At 40.0% G+C, this 18,245-nt stretch overlaps 1 protein-coding gene across 20 annotated transcripts in view; it reads right to left on the minus strand.

The window, feature by feature from the left end:
• The window catches only part of EPB41L2 (erythrocyte membrane protein band 4.1 like 2), a 209,702-nt gene that overhangs the window by 76,948 nt on the left and 114,509 nt on the right, over nucleotides 1-18,245 (minus strand). For all 20 annotated transcript variants that reach the window (XM_019967427.2, XM_070796163.1, XM_019967433.2 and 17 more), the window contains exon 4: nucleotides 8,875-8,979. In XM_019967427.2, coding sequence (XP_019822986.2) covers nucleotides 8,875-8,979 — 105 coding nt within the window. The remainder of the gene's footprint in view (nucleotides 1-8,874; nucleotides 8,980-18,245) is intronic.

Consider the following 18,245-nt stretch of genomic DNA (forward strand, 5'->3'; position numbering starts at 1 on the left):
TCACTGCCAGAGTTGCAGATGCATACTAGTTTGCACACGGGTAGTAATTTTTTTTAATGTGGTAAAAAAAAATCATAAAATTCATCCTCTTAACCAACATTTACTGTACAGATAAGCAGAACTAACTATATCACATTGCTGTGCAACAGATTCTAGAACTTTTTCATTTTGCAAAACAAACTCTATCCCCACTGAACAACAATTTTCCATTATCTCCTCCCTCTAATACAGGTAACCACCATTTTACTCTGTTTTTCCATGGGCCTGACTAGGGAATACCTCATACAAGGGACTAATACAGTAATTGTCTTTTGTAACTAAACATTTCATTCAGTGTAATATCCTCTAGGTTCATCCATGTTACAGGATTAACAAGACTTCCTTCTTTAATGCTCAAAAACATTCCATTCACTGTATTCTGAACATGCCACATTTTGTTTATCTAATTCATCCATCAAGGAACATTTGGGCTGCTTCTACCTCTTGGCTATTGTGAGTAGTGATGAAATGAACATGGGTGTACAAATACCTCTTCAAGATCCTACTTTTGATTCTTTGGGATATATACCCAAAAGTGAGATTACTAGATCACTTGGCAATCCTATTTATAATTTTTTGACTAAACTTTATACTGTTTCCCTAATAGCTGCACCATATTACTTGTCCATCACCAGTGTACAGGTTTTCTAATTTTTTCACCATCCTTCCTTGCCAACACTTGTTATTTTCTATTTTGTTTTTTTTTTAATAGCGGCCATCTTAATGGGTGTGAGATGGCACACAGGTATGACCAACTTAGATAGCATATTCAAAAGCAGAGACATTACTTTGCCAACAAAGGTCCGTCTAGTCAAGGCTATGGTTTTTCCTGTGGTCATGTATGGATGTGAGAGTTGGACTGTGAAGAAAGCTGAGCGCCAAGGAATTGATGCTTTTGAACTGTGGTGTTGGAGAAGACTCTTGAGAGTCCCTTGGACTGCAAGGAGATCCAACCAGTCCATTCTGAAGGAGATCAGCCCTGGGATTTCTTTGGAAGGAATGATGCTGAAGCTGAAACTCCAGTACTTTGGCCACCTCATGCAAAGAGTTGATTCATTGGAAAAGACTCTGATGCTGGGAGGGATTGGGGGCAGGAGAAGGGGACGACAGAGGATGAGATGGCTGGATGGCATCACTGACTCGATGGACGTGAGTCTGGGTGAACTCCAGGAGTTGGTGATGGACAAGGAGGCCTGGCGTGCTGCAATTCATGGGGTCGCAAAGAGTCGGACACGACTGAGAGACTGAACTGAACTGAGACATACAGAAGCTACACAGTTTCTAGAACAATGGGGACAAAGACTGATAAATAAGGTATGTGCTAAATGTCTAGATGGACATTTGTGCTAAATGTCTAGATGTCTACCTGGAATCAAGATTGCCAGGAGAAATGTCAATAACCTCAGATACGCAGATGACACCACCCTTATGACAGAAAGTGAAGAACTGAAGAGCCTCTTGATTACAGTGAAAGAGGAGAGTGAAAAAGTAGGCTTAAAACTCAACATTCAGAATACTAAGATCATGGCATCCTGTCCCATCACTTCATGGCAAATAGATGGGGAAATGATGGAAACAGTGACAGACTTTATTATTTTGGGCTCCAAAATCACTGCAAATGGTGACTGCAGCCATGAAATTAAAGGATGCTTGCTCCTTGGAAGGAAAGCTATGACAAACCTAGACAGCTTATTAAAAAACAGAGACATTACTTTAGCAAACAAAGGTCCAACTAGTCAAAGCTATGATTTTCCCAGTAGTCATGTATGGATGTGAGATTTGGACAATAAAGAAAGCTGAGCGCCTAAGAATTGATGTTTTTGAACTGTGGTGTTGGAGAAGACTCTTGAGAGTCCCTTGGACTGCAAGGAGATCCAACCAGTCCATCCTAAAGGAGATCAGTCCTGAATATTCATTGGAAGGACTGATGCTGAAACTGAAACTCCAATACTTTGGCCACCTGATGTGAAGAACTGACTCACTGGAAAAGACCCTATTGCTGGGAAAGATTGAAGGCAGGAGGAGAAGGGGACAAAAGAGGATGAGTTGGTGATGGACAGGGAAGCCTGACATGCTACAGTCCATGAGATCGCAAAGAGTCGGACACGACTGAGTGACTGAACTGAACTGAAATGTCTAGATGATAGAACTATCAACTCTCCTTGAGTTGGGGCCAGGAAAAATGAGGGTGGAAAACAGCCAAGGAAAAATCTCATAGAGTAGGGTACCTAAGCTGGATCTTAAGGAATAATAGACATTTAGATTCAAAAAAAGAAAAATAATGAGAAGGATATTCCAAATACAAGGGATAGTATGTTCAAGCAGATATACTATGGACTGGCAAAGCTTCCCTTATGAGAGAAATATGGTGTGAATTGAATATGAATTTTTGTGAGAAGTTACTGAGAAATGAAGACAGAGAAGTAGACCACAGTCACTTGACCAAGAGCTTTGTAAACCACACTAAGAGGGTTAGATTGCATCCATTAAGTGGTTTTACGCAAGGAGTGCCAAGATGGGCTATTTCCCGAAAGTTCCATCTAGCGGTAGGGAGAAGAATGATCACAGAGGTCTGGGACTGGGCAGTTAAACCGGTTTGGAGGCTAATAAAATATTCAAAGCAAGGGACGACAGGGGCATAAACCAAAGCAAGAACACTGCACAAAGAGAACCAGGATGTCAGCAGGTAGAAGACAGAACTTATTGACTGACAAGCAATGAAAAGAGGTATAAAAAGTGGAAGCAATCTATTCCACTCTTCAGGGAATAGATGAAGTTCAGAAGACTAGTTGGCTTTTAGACAAATGAGTGTACTGTCCAGTAGAGAGTGAAGTATATGAGTCTGAGATTCAGGAGAAAGACATGGATCAGGCACATATATTAAGAGTCAGCAAAATAAAAAATAGAGACTCCTACTATCTAAATACCACTCTTTATCATGCAACTCTAGTTTTGCAGAAATACTGTATGTCTTAGTACAGCATATCATGTTTCTAAAGAAGTTATTCTACATATTTTACAACATACTGATGGTTTTCCTTCTTAAGAAAGATTAAGTGCTCCTAGCCAAATTTCCATCACTTTCTCTCTAACAGCTTTGAGGGCCAACAGAAGGGCACATGGTTGGAAACATTATCAAGACTACCTTATAATTTAAAGTCTGAAAGAGCACCTAGTTTATTTAGTTGAATGTCTAATATGTTATTACTTCTAAGAAAAATATTCTAAACAGAATTCTAATAAGAACGCTTACACACTATTCAGTGGGTAGGCATGCAATTTAATTGTCTTCAGTTTCAATGTGGAATTAAACCACAAATTAGGTATCAAGGATTTAAAATGCAGCAAGTTGAGCAAATTCAATTTATATATAATCACCACTGTTTGTACCCTGCATTTCATTACCAGGATGTATAAATACAAATAATGAAGGCCTGTGGATAAATAAAACTTACAGTCTATATTCACCTACCAACTGACTGTGAGATGAATATTAGATGTTGGGAGGTACTGCAAAGGTCACACTGTGACCAAGCATTCTGGGCATCCTCAAAACCATCACAGTGAGTCTGCCCATACCACCGTCTAACAGATTCCAAAGGGCTTCCCTTTAGGGCATAACCCTGGACCCAGCCTTCACTCTTCACCCTACATCAGTATCCTCTCCACCAGAGTTAAAATACTCAGAAAGTGAAGTAGAAAAAGAACTTTCTTAACAATGAGGAGAGTGACAGACACTGAAGGCTTGTGTCCTTCCCCAAAATTCATATGCTGAAACCTAATCCCCAATATGACAGTATTTGGAGTTGAAGCTTTTGGGGTGATTAGGTCATGAAGGTGGAGCCCACATGAGTGCAATTAGCGACATTATAAAAGAGGCTTTGAAGAGCCTTTCTGCTCGTTCCACCATGTAATGATACCACAGGAGGTCCATGAGCCAGGAAGGGTCCCTTACCACACACATACTGAATCAGTGGGCACCTTGCTTGGCTTCCCAGGCTCCCAAACAATGAGAAACACAAGTCTATTGTTTATAAGTCACTCAGTCTACAGCACTTTGTTAGTTAATTTGTTCAGTCGCTCAGTCGTGTCCGACTCTTTGCGACCCCATGAATCGCAGCACGCCAGGCCTCCCTGTCCATCACCAACTCCCGGAGTTCACTCAGACTCACGTCCATCGAGTCAGTGATGCCATCCAGCCATCTCATCCTCTGTCGTCCCCTTCTCCTCCTGCCCCCAATCCCTCCCAGCATCGGAGTCTTTTCCAATGAGTCAACTCTTTGCATGAGGTGGCCAAAGTACTGGAGTTTCAGCTTCAGCATCATTCCTTCCAAAGAAATCCCAGGGCTGATCTCCTTTAGAATGGACTGGGTGGATCTCCTTGTAGTCCAAGGGACTCTCAAAGAGTCTTCTCCAAGACCACACTTCAAAAGCACCAATTCTTCGGCACCCAGCTTTCATCACAGTCCAACTCTCACATCCATACCTGACTACTGGAAAAACCATAGTCTTGACTAGACGGACCTTTGCTGGCAAAGTAATGTCTCTGCTTTTGAATATGCTATCTAGGTTGGTCATAACTTTCCTTCCAAGGAGTAAGCGTCTTTTAATTTCATGGCTGCAATCACCATCTGCAGTGATTTTGGAGCCCCCCAAAATAAAGTCTGACACTGTTTCCACTGTTTCCCCATCTATTTCCCATGAAGTGATGGGACCAGATGCCATGATCTTCGTTTTCTGAATGTTGAGCTTTAAGCCAACTTTTTCACTCTCCTCTTTCACTTGCATCAAGAGGCTTTTTAGTTCCTCTTCACTTTCTGCCATAAGGGTGGTGTCATCTGCATATCTGAGGTTATTGAGATTTCTCCCGGCAATCTTGATTGGAGCTTTTGCTTCTTCCAGTCCAGCGTTTCTCATGATGTACTCTGCACATAAGTTAAATAAGCAGGGTGACAATATACAGCCTTGACGTACTCCTTTTCCTATCTGGAACCAGTCTGTTTTTCCATGTCCAGTTCTAACTGTTGCTTCCTGACCTGCATACAAATTTCTCAAGAGGCAGGTCAGGTGGTCTGGTATTCCCATCTCTTTCAGGATTTTCCACAGTTTCTTGTGATCCACACAGTCAAAGGCTTTGGCATAGTCAATAAAGCAGAAATAGATGTTTTTCTGGAACTCTCTTGCTTTTCCATGATCCAGTGGATGTTGGCAATTTGATCTCTGGTTCCTCTGCCTTTTCTAAAACCAGCTTGAACATCTGGAAGTTCATGGTTCACATATTGCTGAAGCCTGGCTTGGAGAATTTTGAGCATTACTTTACTAGTATGTGAGATGAGTGCAACTGTGTAGTAGTTTGAGCATTCTTTGGCATTGCCTTTCTTTGGGATTGGAATGTCAGTAGGTGCCCAATATGCTACTGGAGATCAGTGGAGAAATAACTCCAGAAAGAAAGAAGGGATGGAGCCAAAGCAAAAACAATACCCAGTTGTGGATGTGACTGCTGATAGAAGAAAGGTCCGATGCTGTAAAGAGCAATATTGCATAGGAACCTGGAATGTCAGGTCCATGAATCAAGGCAAATTGGAAGTGGTCACACAGGAGATGGCAAGAGGGAACGTTGACATTCTAGGAATCAGCGAACTCAAATGGACTGGAATGGGTGAATTTAATTCAGATGACCATTATATCTACTACTGCGGCAGGAATCCCTCAGAAGAAATGGAGTAGCTATCATGGTCAACAAAAGAGTCCGAAATGCAGTACTTAGATGCAATCTCAAAAATGACAGAATGATCTCTGTTCGTTTCCAAGGCAAACCATTCAATATCACAGTAATCCAAGTCTATGCCTCAACCAGTAACGCTGAAGAAGCTGAGGTTGAACAGTTCTATGAAGACCTACAAGACCTTTTGGAACCTTTTAGAACTAACAGCACTTTGTTAGAGAAGCTCAAAATGACAAAGACAGAAGGCTAGAGGTTAAGTCTGGTTAATTGCCAGAACTGGTGAATATTTCTTTCTTTAATATGCTTAGGGAATGGCAGAAGCCCTGAAGGTCCCTGGAATTAGCATCAAGCATTACAGCACTCTGAAGGTCCTGCTTAGCAGCGTCTCAAGAAAGTCCTGGAGCAGAAACCATCTCAGTACACTCTGGGATCAGGCAGATCTTCACAGAATCTTGGCTGATCAAACCTACCACTTCAGGGGACTTCCCTGGTGGTCTAGTGGCTAAGGCTCCCGATGCAGAGGACCTGGGTTGGACCCCTGGTCAGAGAACTAGACCACTCATCCAGCAAATGAGGAGTTCAAATGCAGCAATTAAGGATCCCTAACTGCTACAACTCACAGAAGGTAATGGCACCCCACTCAAGTACACTTGCCTGGAAAATCCCATGGACGGAGGAGCCTGGTGGGCTGCAGTCCACGGTGTTGCGAAGAGTCGGATACGACTGAGCAACTTCCCTTTCACTTTTCACTTTCATGCATTGGAGAAGGAAATGGCAATCCACTCCAGTGTTCTTGCCTGGAGAATCCCAGGGACGGGGGAGCCTGGTGGGCTGCTGTCTATGGGGTCGCACAGAGTCGGACACAACTGAAGTGACTTAGCAGCAGCAGCAGCAACTGCTACAACTAAGACCTTGTTGTTGTCGTTTAGTCCCTCAGTCATGTGCAATTCTTTGCAACCCCATGGATGGTAGCCCGCCAGGCTCCTTTGTCAATGGGATTTCCCAGGCAAGAATACTGGAGTGGGTTGCCATTTCCTTCTCCAGATATACCAAGTCACCTCTACTCAGAGGACAGTGGGCTCTGGCAAACTCCACTCCCTTCCGACCTGCAGTTCGATTCTTACACCCTGGACGTCTATGTCCAATTCAAGTCACCATGGACAGGGTCCAGAACGCACCATGGTGGATAAACACCACTTTGAGCTGCAGACACGTATGAACAGGCCTTCCTTTTACCTGGAAGTAGGAGAACTAGGTTGTCATAAATCTCTTCCCTTCCTTGGAAGGTTCCTTCCAACCAGGGAAGACTGACTCTTATAACTGAGAGGAGAAGCCCTCAGCTAGACAGACACTGGCACAAAACTAGCCTGTCTCCCACCTGTTCTCCCACAGGGCCCTCATCTTTCCCAAAAGTCACTCATTTTCCATAAGTGCCTTCTCCTACCTCTTTCCTCTGTTAAGATGCCCTAACCACTTCCTGCAGTCACAGTTTTCTGTGAACTCCCACTTACTCACATGAATAAAAGTCATCTTTTGTCAGTTTAATTTGCATACCTCCAGAAAACAACTTAAAAGAGTGTATTAAAACATTTCCCTCTGACTCCATGGGAAAATATGAGAGTAACTGAGAAAAGTTTGTATTATTTTTTTTTCTTGCCATTTGTACATATAAAAAGCAGGCTATTGTGGGTTGTTTAATTAATTTACTAAATCAAATGGCACAGACAACTTAAGCACACAGTGAGAATAAACCCATTTATATCATCATCCTATGATAAAAAGGTTCAGAAACAGCGTGCTAGAAAAACAGAAGTGCAACAAAATTACAGACAGACAATAAACTGATCACAAATCTACCCTGGTACGGCCCAAATCAATTAATCCATCAATCACTCTACCACTTGAGTCAAGCTGGACTCCTCGTTCTGTTTTGCTCCCAATAACCCACACAACAGGGTAAGGAACACCTTCATCCCTACACAATCACTAATCTATTCAGCAAGGCCAACACTCTCCTGAACCTCCAGACAAGTGTAGATGGGTATTCCTGATATTTCTTCCAATATTCCTCTTTCCCTGCTTTTTGGGCGCCCCTGGTCGATCAGACAGTAAAGAATATGCCTGGAATGTGGGAGACCTGGATTCAATCCCTCGGTTGGGAAGATCCCCTGGAGAAGGACATGGCAACCCACTCCAGTATCTTGCCTGGTGAATCCCCATGCTATGCTATGCTATGCTAAGTCACTTCAGTCGTGTCCGTCTCTGTGCGACCCCATAGACGGCAGCCACCAGGCTCCCCCGTCCCTGGGATTCTCCAGGCAAGAACACTGGAGTGGGTTGACATTTCCTTCTCCAATGCATGAAAGTGAAAAGTGAAAGTGAAGTCGCTCAGTCGTGTCCGACTCTTAGCGACCCCATGGACTGCAGCCTACCAGGCTCCTCCATCCATGGGATTTTCCAGGCAAAAGTACTGGAGTGGGGTGCCATTGCCTTCTCCGAACCCCCATGGACACCTGATAATTCTTCCAATATGCCTCCTTCCCTGCTTTTTGGCAAGCTTAACTCCTAGAATACAGGTGAATTCAAGAGCTAAAAATTCAAAATAAAAATTTTAAAACCAGTTCTTTCAGTTTCTAATAATTCATGTTGGATAAGACATTCCATTCTGTTTAAAATACAAGTGGAAAAGCATACATACCCACAACAGCAAAAAGTTATAAATGAAAACAAAAGTTTTCAACATTTCCAAATTCCTGCAATGAACACTGGGGATTCCCTCATAGCTCAGTTGGTAAATCATCTGCCTGCAATGCAGGAGACCAGGGTTCAATTCCTGGGTCGGGAAGATCGCCTAGAGAAGGAAGTGGCAACCCACTCTAGTATTCTTGCCTGGAGAATCCCATGGACAGAGGACTCTGACAGGCTACAGTCCATGGGATCTCAAGAGTCAGACACAACTTAGCAACTAAACCACCACCACAATGAATATAAACTGTCACAATAAAAACATAAAATAAGTTATCTGAAAACTAAATTTTACACCAGTTAAGAGAAACACACAGATTTTTTTTTTAACACAATATAAACAAACTTAAGATAACTTCACTTACTTTCTGCTCAGGGTTCTCCTGAAACACAAGTCCAAAGTAGTCCTTTTCCAAGAGATTGAGATGTTCACACACTTTGTCAAATAATACTTGCCCCTTTGCACGTTTCTGAGGAAAAAGAATAACATCCTTACTTTTCAAGCACTAAAGGTCCATGAGTGCTATAAATAAAGGACATCATATCAGAAAAATTATCTAGCATAAATTAATATGATATTTATTTTCCAATCCTCTATTAAAACAATACCCAAAAATGATTCATAACTTTTTCATTTTAAACTCCCCACTCCCACACAAAACATTAAGTTCTAAAACGAAAGCATGATTAGCCAGATGGTCTAGGCTTTACTGCTACTCCGTGTTAATATTTCAAAAACTAAAAAAAGTAAAATGCTTAAAGAGTTCACTTATTTGTTTTTAAAAGAGTACAAAAGTATGTCCAACCTGCCTCCCTCAGTTCCTCAAAGTGGCTCATGCACTCTCTCCCCAGGAAAATCATTAAGCTCCGTGTACCCTAACCCGAATCATCCCATCACCACTTAAGTTTGATTTTTATTCCCAAGTATCTGTAGAGTAGAAATTATGTTTTTCAATACAAAGTTACACTTTTTCTGGAGGATAATATGGCATTCACTCCTTAGAACAAATCCTAAAAATAAAAGAGAATGAAACTGAGACAGTAAATCAGCTGCCTCCAAGGATTTAATTTACTATCAAGATATATAAAAGCCTATGACAGCTTCAGAAGAAAATTTCACTATTTAATCGATGTCAAAACAAAGTGGTGACTCCAATTAAAAGGCACAGCCCTGGGAACCACCAAGTGCAGAGCTGAGTCACACACACACTCCTTCCCCTGCATGGATATAAACCATCCCTGGACTACAAGTGAGAAAGGAACAAGCCAGAAGATAGACATGTTCATCCTCGAGACAAATGCCTCACATTATCGAAATGTCTACTAGTTAGTTCATCCAGAGTGTGAAAATGAATGCTTGCCACACAGACATCTTTAAAAATGGAGTAAGATATAAAAGACATTTCAATTTCAAATCAGGACAACTCTGATAAGGGTTTTCAAAAGATAAAGTCTTCACAGAAACTTGATTCAAGTGTGTGTTTCTCTCCTCTATTTATGGAAGCAGAGGTAAGAAATCCATGCCTGAAACACTTGTGAAGGAGAATCTACAACCTTTATTATCAAATTTTTATAATTAAACACTTCTTTTTTAGGAAAAGAATTACATTAAATAGTAGAGGGAAGAGGGAGAAAAGCCACACAGATTACGTGATTTCAACATTACAAGCAATGTGCTATCCACCTCGCTACAGATTCAAACAATGATAAAGTATACATGAAACAGATAAGTGTTTATATGTCCACACATTTAAAGTACACACAGATATAGTGTAATAAATGAGAGTACTGGGCTCCAGATTCCAAATTCCAAAGTTCTAAATGCCTTTTCACTATTTATAATCTATGTGACCAGGGACAAGACACTTAAGTTCTATTTGCCTTAATTTGTACATCTATTAAATGATAATGGAATCTACCATACAGGATGTGGTTAAGTGCTAAATGACTTATAACACATGATGAGAGCTCAGAACAGTGTGTGGATAGTGAGGGCTTAGTCAATATTGGCTCTTATTAAAAGCTGGAGAGTTTTTAAACATGAAAAATAACTAATTTCACTTACATGAAATTTAGCATTAAGCTTCTAAAATGAAAGTTTCTGAATTTCATTATCTGCAAGCAATTATTAATCTATATAATTAAGACTCTGAGTTTGGAGGTATTTTAATTGACTTTACAAGGAGAAGGTGACTCATATCATGATAGTTACTTTCTTAAATGTGCAGGAAAATCCATTATCTCTTCATAAGTGCCTGGAATAGATATGAGATTTGGTTGCAAACAATAGCAAAAAATATTTTAAAGGTAATCAATAATCTAAGATAGAATTCAATTCCTCTGACATTAATTTCAACAATATTGTTCAGTCTCTAGAGAGTAGAAGATTGCCCAGCATAATAGATGCTTGTTGAATCAAATGAAAATACAATAATACAGCATACTCTATGTGACATACTTATTTTAAATGTAGTGACAGCTACCACTCAGGCTCACAGTGACTGACCACAGTTGTACTAATAATTCCAGTGACTACTTTATAATTAGGAAGTGTTCTTATCTAAGGTAGCAAAGGGAGAAAACTGTTACAGCTCTCGCCACATCTGTCTACTTGTTCATCACACACTATGCACTTATAAGGAGGTATAAATTAGGTCACAGAAGATTTCATAGAAAGACACTAAGAACTCAATGGGTGCTTATATAGGCAGTCGGCCTGTAATCAGATACAGTTTCCAAGCAAAGGTGTTACCTCCAGGAAACCTCTGGCAGAATGACAACTCCTTTCAAATAAGCTAACTACTGAAACGGATTAGCCCTAAAAAATCACGGTGAAATGTGACAGCCTCAAAGGAGATTCATACTATTTTATTTGGTTGGAATGTTATTTGAAATTAGGGTAAAAAGGATAGTTAAGACAACTGACGTCTATAAATAGTAACACATACCTCAGTTCAAAGAGAAAACCACATTCCAACATTGCCTTACCATCAATTTTTATTAATAAATCATACTTTCTCACTGCCTTCCATTTCAAAAATAGAAACATGCTCTCATGGACAGAATTCCCCTAAAAGATTAAGAGCAAAGTATCCACAAAGCTCATTGCCACAGTCTGGTGCTGGCACACTGGGCAGCACAGGGAGGCATTCACACGGGGGTTGGAGTCAGACCCAGTCCCTCCCTCATTCAACTTTCTGTAAGCACTTTACTATTATCGGACAAGTCTAACAATGGATGAACCACTTTGTCTCCTTAACTGTAAGATGAGATAGTAGCTCTCTCACAGCTCACTGTGAGGGTCAAATAAACCCAGGAAGATGGTGTATATTAAAGTGCCAAACCAAGTGCCTCACTCAATCGCAGATGAATTCTATTCCCAACTGTCTTTCATTAGCCCAAACCAACAAGCACCAAAATATCTTCTAGATGCTCAGATTGCTTCTCCACGATTCTCTCCTTCCCGTCTCCAGGAAATAGATATTTTAAATGCTCGATAAGATCTTAATTGCACACAAGTATTACTTAAGCTTTCATTCAGCATCTCCACCCTCAAGGAACTTAACTGGTTGGGAAGACAAAAAAGCAACAAAGCCAAGAGGCATGTGCTGAAAGATGCATATACAAAAGTGCATGGGAGAAGCACCAAGAATGGAATGAGTAAAAGCGGCTGAGAAATATTGTAACCTCACCATGTTTGTGGCATCTGAAATGATTCTTAAGGAAATGGAAAATAAATGATTCTCACAGATAAAATCCCAACAAGTATAATCAAAAAGATTAAAGACACATAAGGAAACCAGCTACTATTATTGAGCATTAGATATGACATCAGTCAGAAATTCAGAGACAGTAGACAATGGAAAAGTTTTCACTTTTCACTTTCATGCATTGGAGAAGGAAATGGCAACCCACTCCAGTGTTCTTGCCTGGAGAATCCCAGGGACGGGGGAGCCTGGTGGGCTGCCGTCTATGGGGTCGCACAGAGTCAGACACGACTAAATCGACTTAGCAGCAGCAGCAGACAATGGAATTATCAAGTACAGAACACAAAATTAGCATTTTTATGTGTTTAAAGAAATAAATATTTTAAAATACCAAGGAAAAAATAACTATCAAAAAGCAGAACTTCTGAAAAGAACCAATTAGAATACTTAGAAATAAAACTAGAATAATTAAATTATAATCCAAATGGGCATGGTTTGATACAGTTAAAAGGTGGAAGACAGATCTGAAAAAACTAACCAAAATGAAGCAAAGACAGATAAAGACTATGAAAGAATTTCAGACCTGTAAGCTAGAAGAGGGGATCTATTCTATATATACCTTCCCAGAATTCTAGATGAAGACAGTAAAATAAGAAAGAGGCAATATTAACAGAGTAATGGATGATAAATGCTAAAACTCTCAAACTAAGGAAACCCAATGGATCTCTAGTCAGATAAAATAAAACCCATTAACCTACAATCACTTTATTCCATTAATTATTTATACACATCAACATTCAAAGATTTTTATATGTATTTAAAAAAAAATAGATACTACAAAGCCATCAAGACAAGAGAAGAAGAAACAGGAGCTGGAGAATAAGGAGTAGAGAAAGAAAACTGTAATAGAAAACTCAAGAAGTTACTCTTAAAACACCTAAAACTGATCTGCCTTGGAACCTAATTTAAAAAGGCAAACAAATTAGCATATTTCTTCTAATCTCATAAAGAAAGCATACCAAATTATCAGAGACATAGTAAATGATACATTTTTACTGTACCAAGTTATTACATTTCATAAATATTAATCTGTAATCAAACTTGCCTGAGTGTGCTCTGACAGCAACACGACCCAGTGGCTCACCACTTCTTTTTTGCCTTCATGCTGTTCACAACTCACTCCTTAAGTAATAATCCTCATCATTTGGAGAAGAGGAATCAAGATACACTTCATAATACAAGTACATAAAAATGTTGAGGGTGGGATTCCCAGGAGGTCCAGGAATGGTTAGGAATCCATGCTTCCATTGCAGGGGGCAAGGGTTTGATCCCTGGTCCAGGCAACTAAGATCCCACATGCCACGTGTGTAACCAAAAAAAAAAATTGTGTGGGGGGCATGCAAAGTGAGATTGTTCCTTCTCCCCTCCTAGATTCTGGCATGTATCACCATTCATGTGAATCCTCAATGTCAACAACAGGCTAGTAACAGCATCACTGCCAGAGCAGAACGGGACACGGATCTGAACACCAGCCCTGCCTCCTAACTGGTGTGTAACCTCAGGCATGTCGTGAGTCACCTTATGGTGGGGATCAAAAAGTTAAATGTACTGAAATACTTAATAAAATGTTGGCACATTGTGTGAATGCATTAAAAGGCAGCTGAAAGCACAGAAACTTTTTGAACTATTCTAAAATAATAACCAATTTTAAATATCATTATAAAAAGCTTTCCATTACTACACTCAATCTCACTTCACAATCAGAAAACTGAGGTTATAGAGAGTTTAACTGACCTAACTTTTTCAGTCTGATTTCCTGAATTTCTTTTAAAGAACGGAATTCCTATGTGTGATGTCCATAAACATTAGTACTCTACATTTGTATCCAGTAAGGCAGTTTTCCCATATTATCATTGTTTTGATTTTTCTATAAACAACTTGAATTATGGTGCATGAAGGGACTACAAACACATTTTTCAACCAAGCGGAATACACAGATATTTTGCTTTACAATGTGCATTAAGATACTAGTATATGTGGCTGGTTCATTAGTTGTAGTAACTATGGGCAGGTGCTGCCAGTCCCACATAAAAAGGGCAGTTAACTTGCCAAGGCAAGCTCTGAATTTCTTTTCTACCTTAATTTCCAAATGTAAAACCCTACCTCTAAGACAAAGCTCCAAATTCTCCTCCACGAAGCCTATTCCAATCTTCTAATATTTATCTTTCTCCTTTAAGTACTTTCACACCTATGGTACTTACTCTTTAGTTCTACTTCTTTTGATACTTATTACTTCTGAAGACTGGGTTCTTTAAGTAATAGTGTGTCTCACTCACTCCAGTGTCTCCAATAGCAGCGCTTCATTGAGTAACTCAGCTCACTTATAGGCCAAAAGATACTTTGGGGGCAATGGCTTGGCACTTAAGCTGGCAGAGTTGAGTCTAGAAGCAGGTCTTCTGGCTCTCAGTCTTATGCAAGCTCCTGGCTCTAGAGCTCATGGACTACCAACCCATAGATATTCAAGGAACTAAGCTAGACACACACTGCCAACTAGATTCTAGAACAGCCACAGACCTACATTTTATTTTCACAATGTACAATTTTCTACATTGTATTTGACTCTTCCTTAGTAATTAGAGCACTTCCAAATACTTCTTGGGAACTAAAGGAATGACGTCGGCAGAAAAACCAATGTGCTCCTTTCTCTTAAGAGCCAGCCATGCACCACCTTTATCCAAAAGGAGACTGGGGTTTTGCAGTCTTTACACATTCCTTCCCTAGGACATCAGTCGTTGTTATTTCTTCTTGCTATCTGAAGCGTGCTTTTGCTTTATATCTCTTCTTACACTAGAATCTTTATAGAGTACAAACTGTGTTCATCTCTATTCTGATAATGTAGCACCAGTTAACTAAACAATTAAAGCCATACAACAGTTAATCAACTTGGCAAGTACACTTCAAAAAGAAATCTTACTTCCTATATTAAATGACAGCAAGCTTTACAATAAACTTTCCCATCTACCTCTACCTAACTCCAAGAATATCAATGAACAGAAGTATAAAATCAATGGCTTGAAAATTTAAACCAAAAAAAAAAAAAAATTTAAACAGTCCTTTGGTCTATATCCAGGTGAGAGACATCCAAAGGACAGAGACAAAGCAAGACAATTTAGGTAGGTTTAAAATACATATTCTTCAAGGATTAGAAGACTGGCTTTGGGGAACTTCTTTTGGGAGGGGTTGGGAAGGCTCAGCAATCTATAGCAAGCCCAGCTGAAGAACGGCAGGCTGGAATCTGAGACGCGGAGTTCCCCGGAGCCTGTGCTGTTATTTGTGGCATTCACTATTGAGGCCAAAACATGACATTTCTGGAGGCCTCTTGACTTGGAGGAATTTGTGCAACTGCTTACCCGGCAGATTGCAGTTGATGCCACACACCACTGGCGTTCTATAAAACACCATCACTGTCTCCGTGTGGGCCCCTCCACACTGCAGTTATTGTGCACCCAGGAGACGGTGCTGGGAAGCATACAATGCAATCCATACATCCCAGCCTCGAGCTAAGTGTTTTGCGCTAGCTCACAACTACACTGTGCAAATATAAAAGGCCAAGGAAAGAAAGGTATACACAGAGCAAACACAACAACGGAGACATTGTCATGGGGGTGGAGGAAATCAAAGAGAACCTTACAAAAGGGGAAAGGAGTGTCTTAAATAGTTTCAGGCCATCATTTTATCAGGTCATTCTTTTCCTACCCATCTGAATGACACACCTCAGTCCCAAAGTGCATTCAAATCCTGGAAAAAAAGGAAGAAATCACATCCAACAATTGTGTGTGTGTATGAAAAATGTAATTCCAGAGTAAATATCATTATAATGAAGATTTTTAAGTTCTGTTCATTCCCCTTATCATTAAACTTGAAAAAGGATTTCTGACTGTTCAAAAAATAATATGTATATTATTCGTATTTTATATAAAATAAAATAAATTTTTTATAAAACCTTCACATATGATAGGTTTCTTATAAGACACTACCAAAAATAACAAGAAAAAAGAATCCACCTGCAATGAGGGAGACCTGTGTTCAATCCCTGGGTTGGGAAGATTCCTTGGAGAAGGGAAAGGCTACCCACTTCAGTATTCTGGTCTGGAGAATTCCATGGACTGTAACAGTCCATGGGGTTGCAAAGAATCAGACACAATTGAGCGACTTCCACTTTCCCTACACAGTACAGTATTCCTTGAAAGTGAAGTCGCTCAGTCGTGTCCAACTCTTTGCGACCCTGTGGACTATAGCCCGCCAGGCTCCTCTGTCCATGGGATTCTCCAGGCAAGAATACTGGAGTGGGTTGCCATTTCCTTCTCCATTCAAGTGCTCAGTAGCATCCAATTCTTTGTGACCCTATGGACTGTAGCCATCCAGGTTTCTCTGTCCATGAGGTTCTCCAGGCAAGAATACTGGAGTGGGTTGCCATTTCCTCCTCCAGGGTATCTTCCCAACCCAGGGATCAAACCCATGTCTCCTGCATTGGTAGACAGATTCTTTACCACTGAGCCACCTGGAAAGCCCTCAATTCCTTCAAGAACAGCCTCCAAGGGAGGAGGGAGAAAAAGTGAAAAATCCTCATAGTTCATTACAAAATCTCTATTTCTTTCCATTCCACAGTATCCAAGGAATCGTGACTGAACAAGGGAAATTCTGCAGTGCTGTTGACATGAATGACATAAAACACTATTCAGTGTAGTTTTAGGAACTAGAAATAAAAATTGAAAGGCTGCTACAAAACAAAGCATATGCTAGGCCAGAACACACTGAAAAATATGCTCAAGTAACTGTATCCTACAATAGTATTAAAGGAAATTCTAGTGTAGATAGAAGCAGCATAGAGGCTCATCTTTAATAAAATCACATGCATGCCTTAATTAACTCCTCAAGAACAGAGGAGCTTGCCTTTCCCCTATGTTATAAAGCCCTATTTCATGATTCAGTGATTCCAAGTCTATCCAAGTCTACATGCAGTACTGACATGGAATGCTTTTCTACTCCCATCTGTTGGGTTTTGAAATGTTTCATAATTCTTAACAGAGCACACAAATCATCTCATAAGCAATCAGATAAGTTTAGATGGCAAATAAGATAGAAAAATGTTTCACCTTTATGGTATATGGAAAATGGCAAATAAATGCTAATTTTTAGTTTTAATAAAGGAAACAAACTTTAATCTTTTGTCCATAGCCATACATCCTTTATTTCTAATCAACTAATTCAACTACAGAAGAGGAACAACTCTGAGGGATCAGAAACATGGAGATTCAGCAAGAAAGTTAAGGAGTGTCAGGGCACACCTCCCCAAAAGGCCACCTCGAATACAGCCTTCTACCTCCTTCTCAAACTGCCTTCATTTTTCATTTCCCTTGGTGTCAGGAGTGAAATCCGACCACTTATGAACCTTTAGCGTGAACAGGTTTCTGTTAAAATGCTAATGTCTCCTAGAAGGCAATGTAAGCAATCATCCACACACTGGAGTCATTCACTCAGGCTGCTAATTCTCTCGTTACTTAGCTGAGAGATCTGCTAACATTTGGGATTAGAAGAATTTTGATTCTGCATGGAGAAACAGTAGGCAGGTAGCATAGCACATTTTTGTATTATAATTCTACAAAAAAGTAACAGGATATCATCATGGAACTAGCAACAACAAGAAAGTCTAGGTGGCAAAAAGGACTAAGAAACAGAAATAATATGGGGGAAAAGAGGACTTTAAATTTTGGCCTGAATTAGAAAAATGAGGTAGAAATTCTGTCCTTTTCCACCTGTTCCAAGATTTAGCACCCAGAACTCAGTTCAGAAACTTATATGTATACTTTTATAAATTGACTTGGAAGTCTAATCATTTGTATATTACTTCTATAGAAAACATACACTCCAGATAAATAATTTTCTGAAATATGACGTACATATATATAACCTGTTATAAGCTGGAAACATCCTTTATAATACTTCTCTGCGCACCTGTATTCACATAT

The sequence above is a fragment of the Bos indicus genome, chromosome 9 (assembly GCF_029378745.1).
Source record: "Bos indicus isolate NIAB-ARS_2022 breed Sahiwal x Tharparkar chromosome 9, NIAB-ARS_B.indTharparkar_mat_pri_1.0, whole genome shotgun sequence".
Taxonomy (NCBI): domain Eukaryota; kingdom Metazoa; phylum Chordata; class Mammalia; order Artiodactyla; family Bovidae; genus Bos; species Bos indicus.